Below are 21,008 nucleotides of genomic sequence, written 5' to 3' on the forward strand. Positions count from 1 at the left end.
CATTGTGGTGCTCTCCCCTCTGTCATTTAATTGAGTGAGGCTATATAGTTTAGAAGGGATGGAGTAAAGTGATACTGTCTTCACTGGTGCTTAACTGTATCAGGTGTAAAATGTCCCTTGCGTTCCTTGGTTACCCAAAAGGGGAGACTTCGTTAACTGGAATGGAATTACGGATATTAGCCATGGGTGACTCTTTTATAGCCTGAGGGTAAGATGAGTAGCTCTTAGTAGTAGTATACCTTGTAGAGGTGATTAAAGCCAGGACTGAGACAGAGCTGGGCAGTGGAGTATCTCTCTGCCACCTGCTTTCTTAGCATTTTCATCCAGATTTCTACCAGGCTTTGTTGTTGCTAGTTTCAAGAGCAGCAAAAAATAGAAGGGTGTAGTATGCTGACTAAAATTGAATTGGTTTAGCCGTATAGTAGAAGTTTCTCACAAAGTAGTGTCTAACTTGGTCTCTGAGATTTGTACATAGTGTAGGATTTGACAAGGAAAAAGAGAATTATGGTGAACCTAATATAACCTTCTAATAGGTGGCTTTAATGATTCTCCAAAACAAATTATGTAAATTTAAGCTGAATTAGAGCTTGATGGGAGCAAGATCTTTACTTTTTTGAGAGCAGGGACAGTTTTTGCCTTTCTTGGTATCCCCATTGCTTAGCACCTGCCTGGCACATAGTTAAACACTTAATAAATGCTTCTTGATTGATTAATTTTTCAAAAGGAGAAAAACTTTTGTGTGTGTTGGCTAGAGTCAGGAGAGAAGGCGGCCAGCACCTGAACTCCAAATAATAATTCAATTCAGTGCACATTTATTAACTTTCTATGTTCAGAGCTCCCAGTTGGAAGAGGATGAGGGAGAGTCTTGTCTTTATTTACATCCTGGGTTTACTTTAATGTTTTTGTTTTACTTTTTGTTAGAAATTTCATATAATTTCAAGAAAAAACAACTGATTTTTAAATCTGTTGCTGAGGGCAGCTAATCTGTTGAGCTCCTAGTTTGAGAAATGTTTCCACGTGTGAGTAGTGTCTGTCTTTGCTAAAATTGAAGTGATTTTTTTCCCTCTATGGATATTATTTAGCCATTAACCATCGCCTTGAAAGTAAACACAGAAGGCAGACAGGCTTAACATGAGGTGTGGCTTGTGGTGGACAGAGTACAGGATTTAGAGTCAGAAGACCTGCAGTGGGAATCCTCGCTCAGTTACTCAGCAGTGTCAATTACTTGGCCTCTCTGATCCTCCTTTTTCTTCTCTGTATGATGAGGGGGTTGGATTTGAATGATCATAACATACTATCCTTTCTGCCATGAACATTTTTCAGTTTTCAGTGGGGGAGTAATGTAGAATAAAGGTATGTAATACTTTGGAGGTTGGTGCCAATTTTTTCACTTTTGTAGATATTTAATGAGGCCAGTTAATAAATCTCTAAATTTTGTCAGGGTTTCTTGATTTACAAGAAAAAGAGAAGAAAAGCAACTACCTAGTTTCATGGTTAGTCACTTCTCTGAGGACTTAATTGGTGTAATATAGAAAAGACACCACCTTTTTCTGATTCCAGTTAAATGAGCACACAAAAAAATTTAAAGGTTGTGAGAAAGAAGCATTTCCGCCCCCTGCCTGCCTGTTTGTTGCCTTTACATCTTACTTCGATGGAGCCATAGTCTCAGATAGGGGTCATTTCTTCACTGAAAATGTTGCAAGTGGCACATCATCTCTCTCTTAATGTAAATCCTTCATAGAGGAGACAACTAAAGTACTGGAGGCCTTCCTCTCATTCTTTCAGTATCTTGAATGCCAGTGTAATATACTTAGGTTATTTATAAATTAACCTTCTCTCTTGGTACAAGGTATCCACTTCTTTTCTGGTCTGATGATGCCTTTTATGACCCTCTCCCCACACAAATCTTTATTGTTATCTTCCTTTGGTCCAGTATCTACAATGTGTCTCTGTTACTCCTTGTATTATTTTTAATTTTGATTTTTCTGAGATGGTTGTGATCCATGATTCATAGCCATATAGCCTCACTAGGAGAATATTCTAAATAAATTCCCTTTTGTGGCTGGTTGGGATTGTTGGAAGCACTGAACAATTTCCTAAATATGATCTGGCCTGCTGTCTTTTAATTTTGGGCTCACCCTCTTGTGGTACCTGTCCAAGGAATACATACGGATTTATTGCTTCTTATAGTTTGGTCATTTTTTAGCTACTGAATATTAATAAGTTAGGAATAATCTATTCATAATTAACTTGTTAAATAGAGCATCATAGCTTTAGAGTTGTAAGGAACCTCAGAGACTATCTAATCCAAGCCTTTCCTTTTACATGTGAAGACACTGAGGCCCAGAAATATTAACTAAGGAGAGGGTGGGAACAAGAATTTACATAGTGCCTACCATGTTCCTGGGAAGTTAGTGGTGCAGTGGATTGAGTGTCATGTCTGAAGTCAGCAAAACCCAGCTTTTTGAGTTTAAATCTGGCCTCAGATACTTATTTATGTGACCCTGGGCAAGTCACTTAATGCTACTTGCTTCAGTTTCCTCATCTGTAAAATCACCTGGAGAAGAAAATGGCAGACCACTCCAGTATTCTTTGCCAAGAAAATCCCAATGGGATCATGAAGAGTCAGACACAACTGAACAACAATTGAAAACTATGTGCTAAGCCCTTCTTTTTTGTCTTACAAATATGTCACTTGATCCATACAACAATCCCTCAGGACAGGTGCTATTATTATTTCCATTTTACAGTTTAGAAAACTGAGGCAAACAAGTGGCATTCCCAGGGTAACACAGCTAGTAAGTGTCTGAGGCTGCATTTGAACACAGGTCTTTCTGATTATTGAAGGTCAGTTAGGTGGCTTATTGGATAGAGTACTGGACCTGCAGTCAGAAAGACCAGATTCTTTTTTTTTAAATTTTTTTTAAATTTTTTTTATTTTTTTAATGTTTAACAATCACTGCCATACAATTGAGATTTTATCCCCCCCTCACCTACCCCCCACTACCCCCCTCCCTCCCCATGACTGCATACAATTCTGTATAGATTCTACATATACTTTCCTATTGAGTATATTTTCACTATAGTCATGCTATGTAGTCAGACTAAAATAAATGAAAGAAATCGTATAACAAATCAGAACATGATACACAAACACATACACATACATAAACATGATCTGCTACATTTTGTGAGTGACTTCCATATTTCTTTCTCTGAGTGTGGAAGGCATTTTGCCTTGAGAACCACCTTTGGAATTTTTTTTTTTTATAAGAAGTTTTTGCGTTATTACAAAATTCCAAGTCTACCAGAAAGAAAGACCAGATTCTTAACCCAAGTTACTTAACCTCTGCCTGCCTATAACCTGGAGAAGGAATTGGCAGACTTCTCCAATATCTTTACCAAGAAAACCCCATGGACAGTTCACCCGTAGGATCATGAAGCATTGGACTTGACTGAACAACTTCCTGATTCAAGATCTGTTTCTCTATCTACTGTGTCAGTAGCTTGTATCTGAACCTGGGTGATCTGACTCCAGAGGCTGCATTCTTTTTACTGTATCACAGGGCACCCACACCAAAGGCAGCAGAAAGGATGAATTGGAAATGTTATGTAGGGCATGAAATTGTGAAGAAGAGGAAGCTTATCATTGTCATTCCAGTTGATTCTCATTTCTGCTTTGAATTGAATGAGTTGTATGCCCCTTAGAATGTGTCCACTGATAGCTGGTGGTGAAGTGAGCATTGCATGTTGAGTCAAAAAACCAGATTCAAGTCCACTACTTAATGGCAAGTGGTGTGAACGTCCTCTCTTGGAGGTTCAGTTTTTCCTTGTATAAAATGGAGATAATAATACTTACACTGTATATGTCTCAGGGGAGTTGGGAGGAAAGGTCTTTTTAAACTGCAGAGCACTATATTAAGGTGAACTATAAAACCGGTCCAAAGTATTTGCATTTTAAGGGTGGGAGAGCCCATTGCTCTGCTGGGCAGGTTTTATCATGCTTTTAGATTTCTCTGTATCTTTCCTGTTCTCTTTCTTCCTTTTGAAAGAATGAATGGGAGAATGTAGAAACAGAAAAGAGGGGAAAAAAAGCAAATGTAAGGAAAAAGAACCTGTAAACAAACTTAATTTCAGGACATTTAAGTATATTAAATTAGCATTCTTTTCACATAGGGAAAGCTTGTAAGTGGTGCATACTTACTTCTCCTGTTTATAACCACAGAGAGACATGAGTTATTTTGGTCCTTTTTCATTCTTCATTTGCACTGATCAGATGGTTGCAATGTGCAATCAAGAATGAAGAGACCCTGGTTTCATTTTGGATTTGACCTCAGTATACATTGTTTGGAAAGTAATTTAACCTTTAATTTTTCTGTCTACAAAATATACATGGTAACAGAAGCAATTGTGGCACTGTAGAAAAAGCACTGGATTGAGTCTGAAGACCCAAGTTAGAATCCTGACTGTCTCATTAGGCATGAGGCATCTCATCTTGGGCAAGTCCCTTAATATTTTTGATGTTTCCTTTAATGCAAAGTGGAGATGCTAATATCTGTGTTACCTGATTTACAGAGCTATTCTGAGATTCAGTTGGGTAATGTAAAGCACTTTATAAATAAATGCTAGAAGAAAAGTTTTTTCATGTTTCATTTTGCAACTTATTTTTATTACACTATTTCTGATATGCAAATTCAGGTTTTTGTACATTGTTAAGTATTCTTTAAGTTTGATCATTCTAAATAACTGAGACAATGCTGCTCAAGAGTTTTCCAGTCACAGATTTACCCATGTATGAGCCAGTCAGGTTAGCTTTGTTTTCTTCCATGAAAACAATTCCATAAATTGTATTCCTATCTCTGTCACAGATTGCACCCCTAACTCAGGTATACTATCATGAAAATGTTTACCTTTAGTCACAAGGGGAATTTGGTAAGAGGAGCTGATTGGGTGCAAATAATCCATGACAGCTGTAAAAAGCAACTCAAAAGCTTGTAGTGATGGGTGGGTCTTTGGTGTCTTAATATACAGAGAAGACATTAATGGCTGGCTCTTGTTGACATTGTAGAGGAAAAATGGGAGAACTGACATAAAATAGATATGAATAAATAGATGAGTTAATCCTTTTGTGATTATTAGGAAGACTGTCTTCAAAATCCTCTGCCATCCTGCAGTCATTTAAGGGAATAAGAAGCTAGAAAGGTGAAAGAGAATTAGAATATTGCAATGTTCTTTGGAGATAATAATTGGGAGGATCCTGACCCTTTTTTCTAAGTAAAGTTATACTTATTTGCAAAATCCTTGGTTGGAGGTCAACAGATCAGAGAGGTTGGTGAATCTGATTTGGCATTTCTGTTTTCATGTCTTGTTTGTTTGTAGCACATCTGTCTTAGTCTAAAGTTTATTTGAAGTTATTTTTATTCTCTTCTATTAATCTCCTAGAAATGGAAAGCCAGGGCAATTTAAAATCCAGTCCTAACTATAAAAACACATAAAGGTTATTAAATGAAAGCAAATGATAGTGATAAACTTCCTTTCCCACACAGTTTTCAGGGTCTCCTCCTCATCCCAATCATGCCCTTAGTTCCTTGGAGTGTGTATAGGAATACCAAGTAAGACTGGTTTGTACAGGACCTCTGTTGTCTGTGGGAGTGCCTGCTCTGCCTGGGTCCTTGTTGTCCTGACTGCTTCTTCCAGCTGCCAGCTGGGAGCATCTGCCTTCCCTAGCTTCCTCTGTATCCCTGTGCTATTGGCATCTCCCAAAGCTCCCAGAGAGGGCAAAGCTGATCTTCCTGCCAGATCTGCTGCCTTCTCTCTCTTTGGCCTGGCCTCAGGTCCCCACTTCTTTATAGTCTAGTCTCATTAGTATTAGCCAAGTATTAGCCAAGATCTGTCTGCTAAACGAAAAGATGCCTAGACAAGGCCTTTCTCAGAGATAGTAGAATAGCTACAGCTCAGAGCAAGTACATTTAGTGAATCCCTTCATTATGTTCTGTACTCTTGCTAAATTTATAAGGCAGCCTGGAGAGAGAGAGAGAGTATTCCTTTAAAAAAAACAAAAACCTTAGGTGGTTTGGATGCATTTTGAATTAGTATTTAATGACCTGAAAGAGATATATTTTTTCTCAGATCATGTCATGTTCAAATAAAACACAAACTGGTCGCCACTCTCCAATCCATAAAATTACCAAGCAACCTTGTTAAAGCACAGATAGGCCCACATCACTCCTCTGATCGGGAATCTTTAGTGCTTCCATTTTAACTCCAGGACAGAATACTGACCCCTTATTTTGGCTTTTCAAGCACTTTATCATGTGACTTGAGCTAACTTTTCTAGATTTAATTCCACTCACTCTTCTTCACAAACTCTCATGTTTTGACCAGCCAGACTCCATGTTGTTCACTAAACTCAGTATTTCATCTCTTTCCTCTTTCCTTTGCATAGGCTGTCTCCCATGTGTTCTTTTTCCTTACTTGTTCCTTTTGGAATCCTTCAAGGCGCATCTCATTTGCCATGGTCTATGGGAAAGCCTTTCCTGATCTACTTCTTAGTGTTCTCTCCCTCTTCATGTTATCCTGTATTTAGTTATTTGCTTACATGTTATACCTGCCAGTTGAATTTTAGCTCCCTCTGGGCAGGGATACTTTTTAGTTTGTTGTCTTTTTATCCCCAGTTTTTAGCATAGTGCCTTACATGTAATAGGTGCTCGTTTAATGATTGAATTGAACTGATAGAAGGATGGAAAACTCAAGTGCCTTTTACTGTGGGACACGGCCTCCTTGGTGACAAGTTTCTCCATTTCATAAAAGTGTTGAAAATCTGAATCTGAGATTTAGATAGGACACATGAAAAAGTCCTATAGACCTTGGCTGGTTTTTAAAATTAGTAGTGTTTCAGCTGTTCATGTTTTATTTGAGGCAACATGATGTAATGGAAAGAGTGCTCTATTTGGAGTCAGAATCTGCATTCAAATTCTGTATCTGCTGTTTGCTATGTTTATGGGCAAATCACTTAAGGCCTCTGTTTCTGGACCTCAGTTTCCTGATCTGTGAATTGATATGGTTGGACTAGATGACCTCCAAATCCCCTTTTAACTCTAGCATACATAAGGTACTCAAAATCCAAATAACACCACATTTCAGTTTAGAGTTGAACTATAAAGGGAGAGAATCAAATAATGGATTTCAGATAGACTCATAAATTATCAGAATTGGAAGAGACTTTCAATATCATTTAGTCTAGCCCTTTTATGTCAGAGATAAGACTCTGAGAGTCCAAAGGAGTTGGGAGACTCCTTGCGTATTACACAGATCTTGATTTTTGTAAAGTTCTTTCCGTCTCCCGACTAGACAAAAGGTTGTTAACATATGGTCCCTTTCATCTGGCTTAAATTGTAGCAGAAATAATTTATTGTAGATTAAGAACTAGGAGGACTCTCAGCACAGCATGTGGATTGGCCCCCTTCCCCCAGTCAGGATTATTGCTGAAGCATAAAAAGCAATGGATGACCATTGTATTCTTAACTGTCTTCACAGACAGTTTTCTGAAGTTACTTTACTCAATTTAATTTCTTTTTCCTGAAGTTCTATTTTCTCCATATTCTTCTCAGAATGTGAAGCTCAATGCTGAATAAATATTACAATATGGGGCTGACCCATAAGTCCTCTGCAGAACCATTTTTTAACCTCCTTATTAATATTAGTCTGGGTGTAGAAATAGTTGGATGCATTTGGATGAATTAAAAAAGAAGCCTGTTATTTTTTTCTCCTTCACTTCCATAGCTTTAAGCTGCTTTTTTGTTCCTTTTCATTGAAGTAACTGGAAAATTGGCAGGGAGCAGATTGCTCCTCACCATTTATTAGTGATCTGAAAGTGATTAGGCTATTATTAGATAGTCTAGATCACCGAAATATTACTATTCTCTCCCCTGTCCCTTTCCTTGTGGGGGAGACATTAGAGTCTCCATGACAAGACCCTTAGACCAAAGCTAGTTCACTGTTTTCATTGTGTTTTTCCTTTGTGAATCTTTTTCTTAAGTGCCAAGACTTGCTGTTACTGACAGCTCTTTAGCCCTTCCTGTGGCTAAAAGAACCATAAAGAGCCCTGAGGACCAGCTATCTAAATACTTACAGATGAAAGTTTGAACTGCAATGAGCCGAGGTCCGTTTTTGTGGAAGTGTTGTTCCCTCTCCCTTTGTGCTTAGGGTGGGGAAGGCAGAAGGATTGGTGAGCCTCTAAATTTAAGGATGGAAAGGCCCATTAGCTTTGTGTTTTTAAAAGAGCAGAATGTGCTGAGAATGTTAGGTTCAGGGACTCAAAGCCTGTGTATAATTGAGACTTTACATTCTTGGAATACCCTTGGCATTCCTGCATCTGACCAGAGGAATGAATGGTGTTAGCTTAAATTTCCCCAAATTTGTAAGAAAACTAATAATGCTCCTGAAAATGAGGAACTTCACTGTACTAATTAAAGCCAGTTGAGGAAACTGATAGCACAACATGTGTGTCTTTCACAGAGATCTTCGTTATATCATATCCCAGGGACCTAGAATTCTGTTCTGTTTTGAAATAGGCTAGAATTACAAATTCCACTGAATCCTCTAGTGTCTCCTTGCGGCACGGGACTGTCCCCAAATTCTCCAAGGCTTTGCCAGCAGAGCATGCCAAGATCTGATAGGTTCTATCAGAACCTTGAAAGTTTTGTAGTGGCCCAGCAGTAGACTGTGAAGCTATTGGCTGAGTAGTTAGAAGAGAAATGTCACCAAAGTGGGCCACAGTAAATCAGGAAACCATCTGTTGAGACATGGAAAGAGGCATATTCTTAGCCATACAATTACTAATCTGTAGAAATGCTTAGAAGTATTTCTTCCAAGACATTACTACTACTACCACCACCACCGCCGCTACTACTAGCTAACATTTATATAGTATTTACTGTTTGCCAGGCTCTGTGGTAAGTGCCTTACAATTAGAACCTCCTCTGATCCTCACAACAGCCCTGAGAGGTAGGTGCTATTGTCATTGCCATTTTATAGACGAGAAAACTGGACACACAGAAGTCAGCTGACTTGTCCAGGGTTATGCAGCTGTTAAGTGTCGGAGTCTGGATTTGAACTCATATCTTCCTGACTCCGGGCCAGGGATCTGTGCACCATGGTGCCACTTAGCTGCCATTCAAGTTGAGTGTCTGATGCCAGACACTTGTTCTTGTTACCAGACTGGCCTACTTGCTTTTCTGGTAGTACGTGTGTCTAATGACTTCTCTTAGCTTTTTGCACATCAGTTGTTCTTGGTAACAATGCACATGATGTAGTGGAAAGATCACTGTATCTGAAATAAAATCTGGCTTCAGATTCAAGTTGAGCCACTCTTATTACGTATGTGACATTGGGCAAGTCACAAGCTTTTTGCGTCTCAGGTTTTTCATCTCTAAAATGAAGGGGCTGGATTGATTAATATTCTGTGATCCTTAACATTCTTTTCAAACTAAATCCTCTTTTTCTGTGCTACAACCTTTTTATTTCTACTATGCAAATTGCTATTGTCCATTTTCATGTTTATGATCTTACCTTTTCATAGATTCATAGGTTCCAATATTCCTAGCCAGTAAACTGTTGGTATGAAAGCAATGAACTTTGGAATTATAAACAAACAAACCATAAAACTCTGTAATTTCCCCAGTACTCTAAGTATAGTCTGGATTTGCTTTTGAGATTGATAATGTTGTCCAGCAAGTCTACCGATTAGCAGTGGTTCTAGAGGTTCAAATTAGACTTGAAGGCAAACATGGGGGTCTTTATCATTAGCCTTAATAAGTGGTCAACAGATCCTGGCCAAATCTTTTCCTTTTGTTCCCAGATCTGGACCCACTTTGTTATCCTGAGGCTGGAAACCCATTCTTCTTTCAGATAGCTTTAGTTTTTAGGGAGTTTTTCCTTATTCAAAACTAAAAATGGCCTCTCTGCAATTTTCATAGATGAAGTCACACATTTAATTCAATAAATGTTGGTTAAACATCTTTATTTACAAGATACAATGCTTCTAAGTGGCCAACCTGGAACTTGCACACAGGTTTCTGATACCAAGTGTTTAAGATTTGGATGGATGGATCAAGTCAGGGCAGGAAGATGAGAGAAAGGGCTCTAATTACCAAGCTTATTGAAGCTAATGACCATGTTCTCTGTGTTTGCCTTTAAGTCTAATTTGGGCCTCTGGGTCCATTGCTACTTGGTAGACTTGAAGACTAGTATTAACTTTTCTGGTCCTAGAATCTTAAAAGTAAAGAGGTCAGCTTAGTCAGCTGAAATTGAACACTGAAAAACTGAAAAAATAATGAAAAGTCTCCTCACATTTATCTTTTCTTATAGGTTGTTTTTTTTTTTTTTAAGTTTTTGTTCAAATCTATTTGTAAATGACTATAACATGGCTGAGTTCAAAAATGACTGTTAAATCTGTTAGTGCAGGGGGAAAGTACAGTGAATTTGCAGTCATAGGACTTGGGTTTGAATTTTGGTTCTGCTTCTATTAATTTGAATGGGTCCTTTAATCTCCAAACTTCAGTTACAAAATGATTGATTATATGATCTCTTAATTATCTGCTAGGTCTGAGCGTAATCGTGTAAATAACATTTCTAAACAAAATTGATTTACTTTTTAATGCACTGGTAGAGCTGTCCTCCACGGGGAAGGCATCTTGCTTTTTTTGGGCAGGTGGGCAAGTGAGGTTGAATTGGTACTCTAATGTTGACTAAACAAAGGAATTCCTTTCAAAATATGAGATTCGGACTATTAGAACATTAATCGAAGTGCATAATACATTCTTTTCTTGAAAGACTGTTTAATTTTCTCTCAGTTGCCTTCTTAGATTCATCCTATATGTTAAAAGCTAACATAAAAATACAAAAGCTTGAGAATTGGGTACTATGTCATTTCTGGCAACATGATTAATTTTCTTCCCCTGGAAAAAGAAGACACCTGTATGTTTGATGGCAACTGTAAATATTGTATCTCCTATTTAGATTCATATTTTCAAGATATTAAAAAACCAAAATGAAACCTAGGTTTTTTTTTTCTTGCAGACTATTTACTAAAACATCCCCATTTGAGAATGACTTGCTGCCAAGTTAAAAAGGATAAGATCATACATTTAGAGATAAAAAGGAGCTCACAGAAAATCTAATTCAAAGCACCCATTTTACATATGAGAAAATGCAGAGACTGAGAGCTTAAGCAACTTGTCTGTAGTCACTCAGGTAGTAACTGTTAGAGGTACTGATGGACATAGACATGCTCTATAGGTCCATCCTACTTTGTAGAGATGGCTTCCATCTGCTTGATTTTTTCATGTGTAGACAGGGTAAGCTCTTTGAGTGATTTATGGATCTCATTGAGGGGACTGTGCAGTGGTCCACCATTTGATCCAACAGAACAATATTATCCACAACCAGGAATATCTGGAGCATCTCACCATCTGTAGGAATTTGTTCTTTATGCTGGACATCCTCCATGATGGTAGCAAATACCCTTGACAAGCCTGTTTTATTCCTCACTGATATTAATAACTAAAACAAAATTATCTATGTTGTGATGTTTTTGAAGGGATCTCGACATATACATGAAAGGTACCCTTTTGGAAGAGAGCTTTTAAACTGATATTTTGCTCTTTTGAATCAGTTCCTTTAAAAAAAAAAGCCACCTGAAAGCTTAATGGCAACTTTGATGCTTTATACCTTTCATCCAGTTGTATGACCATAAAGGGGTGGTCTCCAATATACCAGACTTTTGGAAAGCCCATCTAGACTGCTCTGAAGTGATCTCTATGATTCCTTACAGCTGCCAGTCTATGGGTCTATGATCCTGGGATTGTATGGGGTGCTAGCAGGTGGTTTTGCAAACAGTTGAAAGTATCAGCTAATTTATGTTAGTTTTGCATCTTAGTGCACACTGATTGCCTTTTCCCCATGTGTTTGTTTTGAAGTTGGTGAAATACTGTTAGTTGAGAACCTGTGCGACTTCTTTCATCCTAGCTCCAGCTTGCTGAGGGAGCAATCATGCAAACTGGGAGAAGGAAGGATACAATTTCTTTGAATGACAGTAAATCTTCTTTTGATGTCTCACTGTGGCTTGGAAGGGACCTAAGGTTCTTAAAGGCTTTGCTGAATGATTGCAAACTTTAGCAGGTAAGATACAGAGGCTACCAAGACAGACAGACAGACAGACTGGCTGTTAATTAACAAGTCTATGTGTTAAGGGCTTACTCTGTGTCAAGGCACAATGCTAAAGGCTGGGAATACAAAGAAGTGGAAATACCTAGTCCCTGCCCGTAAGGATCTCCTATTCTAATGAGGGAGACAACATGTAAATAACTACGTATATCTAAGATGTGTATGGTGAAGGGAAGTCACTAGCAGATGGGATGGGATGTAGGATGGATCAATCAGGAAAGGCCTCTTGCAGAAGATGACATTTGAATTGAGTTAAAGGAGGTCAGGGAGGCCAGGAGGCTGAGGTGAGGAGGAAGAGCATTCAGGCATAAGAAACAACTGGTGAAAATGCATGGGAGTTGGGAAATGTAGCATCCTTTGTGAGAAACAGTAATTAGACCAATAGGGCAGCTAGGTGGTGCAGTGGATAGAGCACCAGTGCAGGAGTCAGGAGGACCTGAGTTCAAATCTTACCTCAGACACTTGACACTCACTAGCTGTGTGATGTTGGGCAAGTCACTTAACCCCAATTGCCTCATCCTGGGTCACCTCTAGTCATCCTGATGAATATCTGGTCACTGGATCCAGATGGCTCAGGAGGAGAAGTGAGACTGGTGACCTGCAAAGCCCTCTCTCACTCCAAACAAAGTCAAGTGCAAAGTCATGTCATCATTTCTCTGATGGCATGGTCTTCTTTGGCAATGAAGGACGAATGCACACAATTAGACCAATGTAGTTGAATTGTATAGGAGGTGGAGGGGAGTAAAGTTTAAGAAGATGGGAAAGATAGAAATGGACCAGGTTATAAAGGGCTTTAAATTCCCAGCAGGATACTGTATCTGATCCTAGGGGTAATAGGTCTCTCTTGGAGTTTATTATGAATGAGGGGGTATTGATGTGATCAGACCTATACTTTAGGAGAATCATTTTGGTAGCCAAGTGAAGAATGGATTGGAGTGGGAAAAGACTTGAGGCAGGGGGAACAACCAGAAGACTTTTGTGATAGTGTGGGTGTGAGGTAATGAGGGCCCTACCAGAATGTGGCTGAGTAGAGAGAAATCATGATAGCAGAAACAAGACTTTGCAAGACATTAGTTAGGCAAGGTGAGTTGAGTGAGCAGTCAGTTGAGAATGAAACTGAGATTGCAATCTTGCTTCACGTGCCCTTGACAATAATGGGAAAGTTGAGAAGAGAAAATTTGGCTTCTATTTTGTACACGTTGAGATTGAGATACTTATATGAAATCCATTTTGAGCTGTCCAAGAGGCATCTGATGATGTGGAACTGGAGAGACCTCAGGCAAGAGACTAGGTCTGGACAATAAAGGTCTGGGAATCAGCAAAGAAATAGTACTCACACCAATGGGAGCTAGTGAGGTTACCAAGCAAGCTAGGCTGGATGGATAGATAGATAATTGATTATGTGTTTACTGTGTATCAGGCACAGTGCTAAGCACCAGGATACAAATATGAAGAAGTAAGACACTCCTTGCTCTCTAGGAACTCATAGTCTGATGGGTGAAGACAACACATAAAGAGGAGTTAAAAAGTGGACTTTCAGGGTGGAGGTGTTAATCTTCATACAGCAATGTGTAGCCAAGAAGTTCCAGCAAGATAAAGTAAAATTTTGCTGTTCAAAGCTGAGGGTTATGGGGGTAGAATACAGGGTGGTGGTGAGTGGGTTGGGGCACATTAGGCCTATGGCTGGAGTGTAGGCCACCACAGGTAACTTGGTGAGATAACCCAGAAGTAGATAGTGTCACTTGTGAAGTTAAGTATATTATAGTGAATGTTGGGTACTACTAGGTCATGATTTAATTATTATTAATTTTTAGTAATACTAACTACAGATTGTCTACTAAAGTGTGGAAAGATTGCGATTTGTGTTGTTGGAGGACACATGGATGAAATCATGAATCTTTTTGAAATATGATAGTGTAGATGACTGCTTTTTGAAATGGTTATAGCAGTTTGTTTTCATGATCTTGTTCAGATGAGAAAATCTTTTTGCTCAACTTGAGTATAATGAAGAAATTTGATGCATAAGAAACTTGACTGTAGATAAGTCACCTTAAATACCCCTAAGTAGTCATGAGTCATGTAAGTTTTCTCTGTAGTTTTACTCCTTATTATTTCAAGTAAAGTATTAGAAACAGATGTTCCACTCTAGCAGGAATTCTGAACATTTTTTTGTGCCATAGACCCCTTTGGCAGTCGGTTTGGTAAAACCTGTGGACCCCTTCTTAGAGTAATGGTTTTAAATAATTGAAGCAAATTCCCAGTGAGAGATTGGTGAAAATGACAGTCATTTTTTTCCTGTCCAAGTTTCTGGACTCCTTAAAATCTATCCATAGTCTCCTTAGGGGTCCATAAATCTCTACTTTATAGTGTGTTTACATGTAAAAGGTCTGTAAGATTTCAGTGAGTTCTAACTACTGTTTTCTGGTGGCAGAATAAAGATGTGTCAGTATTGCTACAGCCAAATGAAAGTAGAAAAGAAAAGATTTTGGTTATCCCTTGATTTGTCTACAACCAGGGTTGGGGAACCTTCAACCTCAAGGTCACATGTGACCCTCTAGGTCCTCAAGTGCAGCCCTTTGACTAAATCCAGACTTCACAGAACAAATCTTTTTACTAACGGAGTTTATTCTGTGAAGTTTGGATTCAGCCAAAGGGCTGCACTTGAAGACACATGTGGCTTCGAGGCCACAAGTTCTCTACCCCTGCAACTATCCTTTTCCTGTTTGGGGAAAAAAACCCACTCACCTGCCAGCTCAGAATATTCACTTTGACATATGAATATCTATTTTGGACTGGAATCATAGTATTTAATTATATTACCCTTTGAGTTGAATCTGTCTGGTAAATCATTAGAGTGGAGGAAATAGTTTAAGTGTTGATATGGTGGTTATTGAGAAACTTATTTATCATAAGATTATGAAATTCTTTTCTGTAATTTTCCCTTTTTTCCTTGATAAATTATAGGGAATGTTTGAAAGTTTTTTTTCTCTCTCTGTTTACTTATTGTGCATTTTTTGTAATAAATGTTTGTTTTTTCTTTAGGACATTCAGTCAGAAGAAGGCTGCAATTGAGAGAGAATATGCACAGGTAAGCTCTGGGGCAAGATTCCTCAGAAGAGTCATTTAAGGTATTTAAAAATGACTGGGGAAATCAGAGTTTCCAGAGACTGCGCTCTCTACCTTTCTCCCATGCTTTGAAGGCTCTCTCCATCCCTTGGAAGTCCCATCTGTCCCCCTTTCCACCTTCTATTTATGAAGATTCTCATGACGAATTGAACATGTCCTTACCAGAAAGTTAGTTCTCTCCACTCTGGGAAAAGCCATTGTTTATTGTTATAGTCTATGATTATAATTCTGTGACTAATAGCTCTTCCTGTTGTTGCCAGTAATTTCTATGAATGCTAGAATACTTGGCTTCCAGAAGCTCCATTCTTATGATATTGGTCTTCCTGCATAAGAGGAATTGATTTAAATATTTTATATTCTGTAATGTTTATTGGGTGTCTAACTCTGTTAATAGAACTTATAACTACACCTTAGGAGGTGAGTGGAATGTTTCTGATAGAACTGCAAGGATTTTCTTCCTTTAAAATTATAGCCTTGGTTAGGCCGAAATAGTTAAGTGCTATCTGTGCCAGCATCCTACTGATAAAATTATGTTGTAGGTGTACAGGAGTTAATAAGTATACGTCCAAGGAAAGGAAAAGCTTGATGGAATTTGGAAGGGTCAGGTTTGCCCATTAAAAAGAATTACTTTTCTGCAAAGAAGTGTTAAATTTTAAAATCCCAATCTTAAGCTTATTTAGACACATTGCTTATTTAACAAAGCCCAATCATAAATAACCCATTTAGTGACTTGAGACTCATTTGATTTCCCAGCTTTTTGTAATGATGCCCCTATTTGGCAATATTTTATGGAAAATAGAAGGGGTGTGTATATGGATATTTATATTTATAGACTGTCTTCATGACTTTAAACTTTAGCTTTTTGCTGCTACCCCAAGCAAACACTCATCAAAGGAGTTAGGGGTTTGAATGTGGAAAGCATAAACAAGGTTGTCTAAGATAGCATACTACATGGAACGAGAAGAACAACTGATTGTTTTGTACTAGGGGCAGTTTAGGAAAATAGGCATAAATCTGTAGTGTTAAAGATTCTGTTTAAACTTCTGACAATATAAATTTAATGAGATACAAGAAGTAAAGAAATGATTGTATGTACAAAGATGGAGAAGAGAGTTGGATAGCATTCATATTGGAACCCCAGAACTAGTTCTAATTAACATAGACTCATAGATTTTAGATCTGGAAGGGACCTTAGAGAGCAACTAGTTCAGTCCTCTTATTTTACAGATGAACCAACTGAGGTAGTAAGGCCCAGAAAGGTTAAATGTCTACAAAAGTCATATTTGTAGTGACAGAGTTGGGATTTGAACTCAGGTTTTCTACCTCTGAATACAACCCTTTCTACTTTACCATGCTGCTTTGTAGTATCTTTGTAAATAGCTGGTACTCCAGCTCATCTGGAAGTGACTCCTTGCTTTCTCTTTGGCTATCATTATTCTCCCTTTCTAGATAGAACCCCAAACTAAGAAGAATTGAATACAGGATAGGGAGGAATAGTGATCATCACATTAAAAGCAGGACATCTAAGGAGAAAGTGTCTCAACAGAAGGGAAAATCCATCTCTTATCTGAAAGAAGAATGCTGTTTTAGCTTAAGTCTTTGAATTAAGATGCAGGTTCAGATCAAGATAGAGCTATTTAGGTTCTCAGACATTTTATTACTAAATCTAGAAATGGAAAGGGCCTCAGAGGGGATCAGTAGGATATGGACTGAAGACTGTGCATATATATATTCTTTTTATCCTTGAAAAAGGTAGCAAGCTTTTTCGCAGCGGGTTTGCCACCAGAACACAGGTGTTGTGAAAACCATCGCTAAACTTCCACAAAAATGGGCAAGGAAAAGACTCACATTAACATTGTTATCATTGGACATGTAGACTCTGGCAAGTCTACCACTACTGGCTACCTCATCTACAAATGTGGTGGAATTGATAAGAGAACTATTGAGAAGTTCGAGAAGGAGGCTGCTGAGATGGGAAAGAGCTCCTTTAATTATGACTGGGTCCTGGATAAACTGAAGGCTGAACGTGAGCATGGTATCACTATTGATAACTGCCTGTGGAAATTTGAGACCAGCAAGTACTATGTGACCATTATTGATGCTCCAGGACACAGAGACTTCATCAAGAACATGATTACAGGCACATCTCAGGCAGACTGTGCTGTCCTGATTGTTGCTGCTGGTGTTGGTGAATTTGAGGCTGGCATCTCTAAGAATGGGCAGACCCGTATGCATGCCCTTCTGGCCTACACACTAGGTGTAAAACTGATTGTTGGTGTAAACAAAATGGATTCCACCGAGCCCCCCTACAGCCAGAAGAGATACGAGGAAATTGTCAAGGAAGTCAGTACCTATATTAAGAAAACTGGCTACAACCCTGATACAGTAGCTTTTGTGCCAATTTCAGGTTGGCATGGTGACAACGTGCTGGAGCCTAGCTCTAATATGCCCTGGTTCAAGGGATGGAAAGTCACTCGTAAGGATGGCAATGCTAATGGAACTACACTGCTTGAAGCTTTGGATTGCATTCTGCCACCAACTCGTCCAGCTGACAAGCCCCTTCATCTACCCCTCCAAGATGTCGACAAGATTGGCAGTATTGGTATTGTACCTATTGGCCAAGTGGAAACTGGTGTTCTAAAAGCAGGCATGGTGGTCACCTTTGCCCCAGTCAATGTTACAACTGAAGTAAAGTCTGTCGAAATGCACCATGAAGCTTTGAGTGAGGCTCTGCCAGGGAATAATGTTGGTTCAATGTCAAGAACATGTCTGTCAAAGATGTCCATTGTGGTAATGTGGCTGGTGATAGCAAGAATGACCCTCCTATGGAAGCAGCTGGTTTCACTGCACAGGTTATTATCCTGAACCATCCAGGCCAAATCAGTGCTGGCTACGCACCTGTTCTGGATTGTCACACTGCTCACATTGCTTGCAAGTTTTCTGAACTGAAGGAGGATTGATTGTTGTTCTGGCAAGAAGCTGGAAGATGGCCCTAAATTCCTGAAATCTGTTGATGCTGCCATCGTTGACATGGTTCCAGGCAAGCCCATGTGTGGGGAGAGTTTCTCTGATTATCCTCCTCTGGGTCACTTTGCTGTTTGTGATATGAGGCGGACTGTTGCAGTTGGTGCCATCAAGGCAGTTGACTAGAAGGCTGCTGGAGCTGGCAAGGTCACAAAATCTGCCCAGAAGGCCCAGAAGGCTAAATGAATATTCTGTACAACACCTGCCACCCCAGTCTTAATCAGTGGTGGAAGAACGGTCTCAGAACTGTTTGTCTCAATTGGCCACTTAAGTTTAATAGTATAAGACTGGTTAATGATTATAATGTATTGTAAAAGCTTCAGGAGGAAAGGAATGTTCTTGTGGACCATTTGTTTCGTGGCAGTTTTAAGTTATTAGTTTTTAAAATCAGTAATTTTAAAATGGAAACAACTTGACCAAAAATCTGTCACAGAATTTTGAGACCATTAAAGTAGTTTGATGCGGGGAAAAAAAAAAGGTAGCAAGAGATCAGAATTCTTGACATCTGTCTATATTACAGGGGTGGGGAACCTGTGACTTTGAGGCCACATGTGGCCCTCTAGGTTCTCAGGTGTGGCCCTTTGACTGAATTCAAACTTCGCAGAACAATCCTTTTGCTAAGGAGGTTTGTTCTGTGATGTTTGGATTCAGTCAAAGGGCCACATTTGAGGACCTAAAGTGCCACAGGTGACTGCGAGGCTGCAGGTTCCCCATCCTTGGTCTGTAACATAGCCCTTAACTTGAAAGTGAAGTGAGGAAGGAGGACCTCCAAAATAGTTACAACGTCTTACCACTACTTATGTTCCCCTAAGTCCTCAGAAGAGAGCTTTAAGTTCTTAGAGATTTATATTTTTACTTAGCACACAGTTCTAACAGCCTTGGTTATCTGGGTTTAACCCATGGCTTATTGAAGACCTAAACTAAGAAGAAATGAAATATGGGGATTGGGCCTGTCAGAGGCAGGCACAATGATACAGAAGTGATAGCAGCCTTGATAGCAAAGGTGAAGGTAGAATGGGTAAATAGATATGTGTTATATTATGTGTACAGCCAAGGATAATAACAGTTGTTGGTCAGGCCAAAGGCATATGCTAAAATCTCTGAACTCACTCAAAATCATCATTATGGCATGGAGGCAACCCTTTACAAGTTCTGCCAGGAGAAGTCCTGCTAAGATGGTAAATCTTCAGGCAAAGACTTGATGGACCTAGATGATGACATAAACAGTTACAGAAGGGCTTAGCTCCCATACATGTATTCTAGCTAAGAGCTAAAAAGAGCACTACATTGAATAATGATCAAGAAATCCCAAAACAAAATAAACTCAATCCTGTCCAGCCCAGGACCCTGCCAAAAGACAGCTAAAGATACTAGACAAGGCAGAAAGAGCACAGGTATGTAAGTCAGCAGTGTGTCAGCATGGACCAGAGATGCTCTGGGAGAACCTGAAGCCTATAGCAAGGACTCTGGGCCCAGGGGCAGGAAAACTGTGTTCCTTAAATGAGAAACTGCAGGGCAATTGGAAAGGCATAGCCCTCTCACAGTAGTAACTGTCAGACATAGGGCTGGAAACCATCAGCCTTCCAACTGAGATTGCCTCTCTGTTGGCAGGAAAGGTTGCAGCACTTAAAACCTTGAGGGATCAAGGGGACCCCAAACCTGCTGCTTCTCTGAATACAGAAATACTGGGGGAAGCAGAAGACAGCAGGATAGTGTAATGGATAGAGGGGGTGGGGGGTGGGGGGGAATGGAGGGGAGAGACAGCATCAGGAATATCTAGGCTCAAATACCAACCCAGACTTTAACTAGATGTGTGACCCTGGGCAAGTCACCACACCACTCTGCTCTGGTTTCTCATCTGTAGAAAATGAGAAATTTGAACTCAGTGGTCTCTAAGGTCCCTCTGATCTCTAAGTTTAGATGTCATGGTCCTCTTTGAGGACATCATCTCTAAGTCTGTGATCATACTCTGAGCTATGAAAGTGAGGTCAGGATCAAACAAGGCTCTACCAGCCCATTCAAAAGTGCAGGTAGCTCAGAGACAAGTACCAAATCATAAACTAAGGCTAGGCCTATGAAAAAACGATACCAAATATGAAGCATGAACCTAGAGATACCCAAGAGACAAACTGAGATGAAGAGAATAACACTCAAATAATTACAAACCCAACTTTAGGGAGAAAAAAAATTTGCCTGGTCACAGGCACTACAAAAATAACCGAAAGAAACGGAGAAAAAAAAGAAATTGTAAGTGAAATAAGTTCTAGAGGAAAGAACTGGAAGGAGAATAAATAACTTATAAAAGAAAGTGGAAACTCTTACCCAAATAATGGACCCTCTGAAAATTAGAATAAACCAAATACAAATCCATGGTTTTACAAAACAAGAAAAAATTAAATGAAAATCAAAAGATGGGAAAAAAAATTAGAAGAGACTTTAAGGTATCTACTGTCAAAAAGATCTGACCCAAAAAACTGGTCAAGGAGAGATTAACAATCATCAGACTCCCTGAAAACTATGATCAGAAAAAAAGTGTATGTACTGTACTTCAGGAAATCATAAATGAAAACTGTGCGGAACCATAGGGCCAAGTGAAAATAGAAAGATCTACTGGTCACCTCTTGAATTCTTTG

The 21,008-nt window shown here is 39.1% G+C and overlaps 1 protein-coding gene and 1 pseudogene across 1 annotated transcript in view; both read left to right on the forward strand.

Annotated features, from left to right (window-relative positions):
• Positions 1-21,008, forward strand: part of FCHSD2 (FCH and double SH3 domains 2) — a 346,602-nt gene that overhangs the window by 48,188 nt on the left and 277,406 nt on the right. Inside the window, exon 3 of the mRNA XM_072610940.1 lies at positions 15,268-15,313. Within this exon, the coding sequence (XP_072467041.1) occupies positions 15,268-15,313 (46 nt within the window). The remainder of the gene's footprint in view (positions 1-15,267; positions 15,314-21,008) is intronic.
• On the forward strand, positions 17,116-18,660 carry LOC140505199 (elongation factor 1-alpha 1 pseudogene; annotated as a pseudogene).

Source organism: Notamacropus eugenii, chromosome 5 (assembly GCF_028372415.1).
Source record: "Notamacropus eugenii isolate mMacEug1 chromosome 5, mMacEug1.pri_v2, whole genome shotgun sequence".
NCBI classification, from domain to species: domain Eukaryota; kingdom Metazoa; phylum Chordata; class Mammalia; order Diprotodontia; family Macropodidae; genus Notamacropus; species Notamacropus eugenii.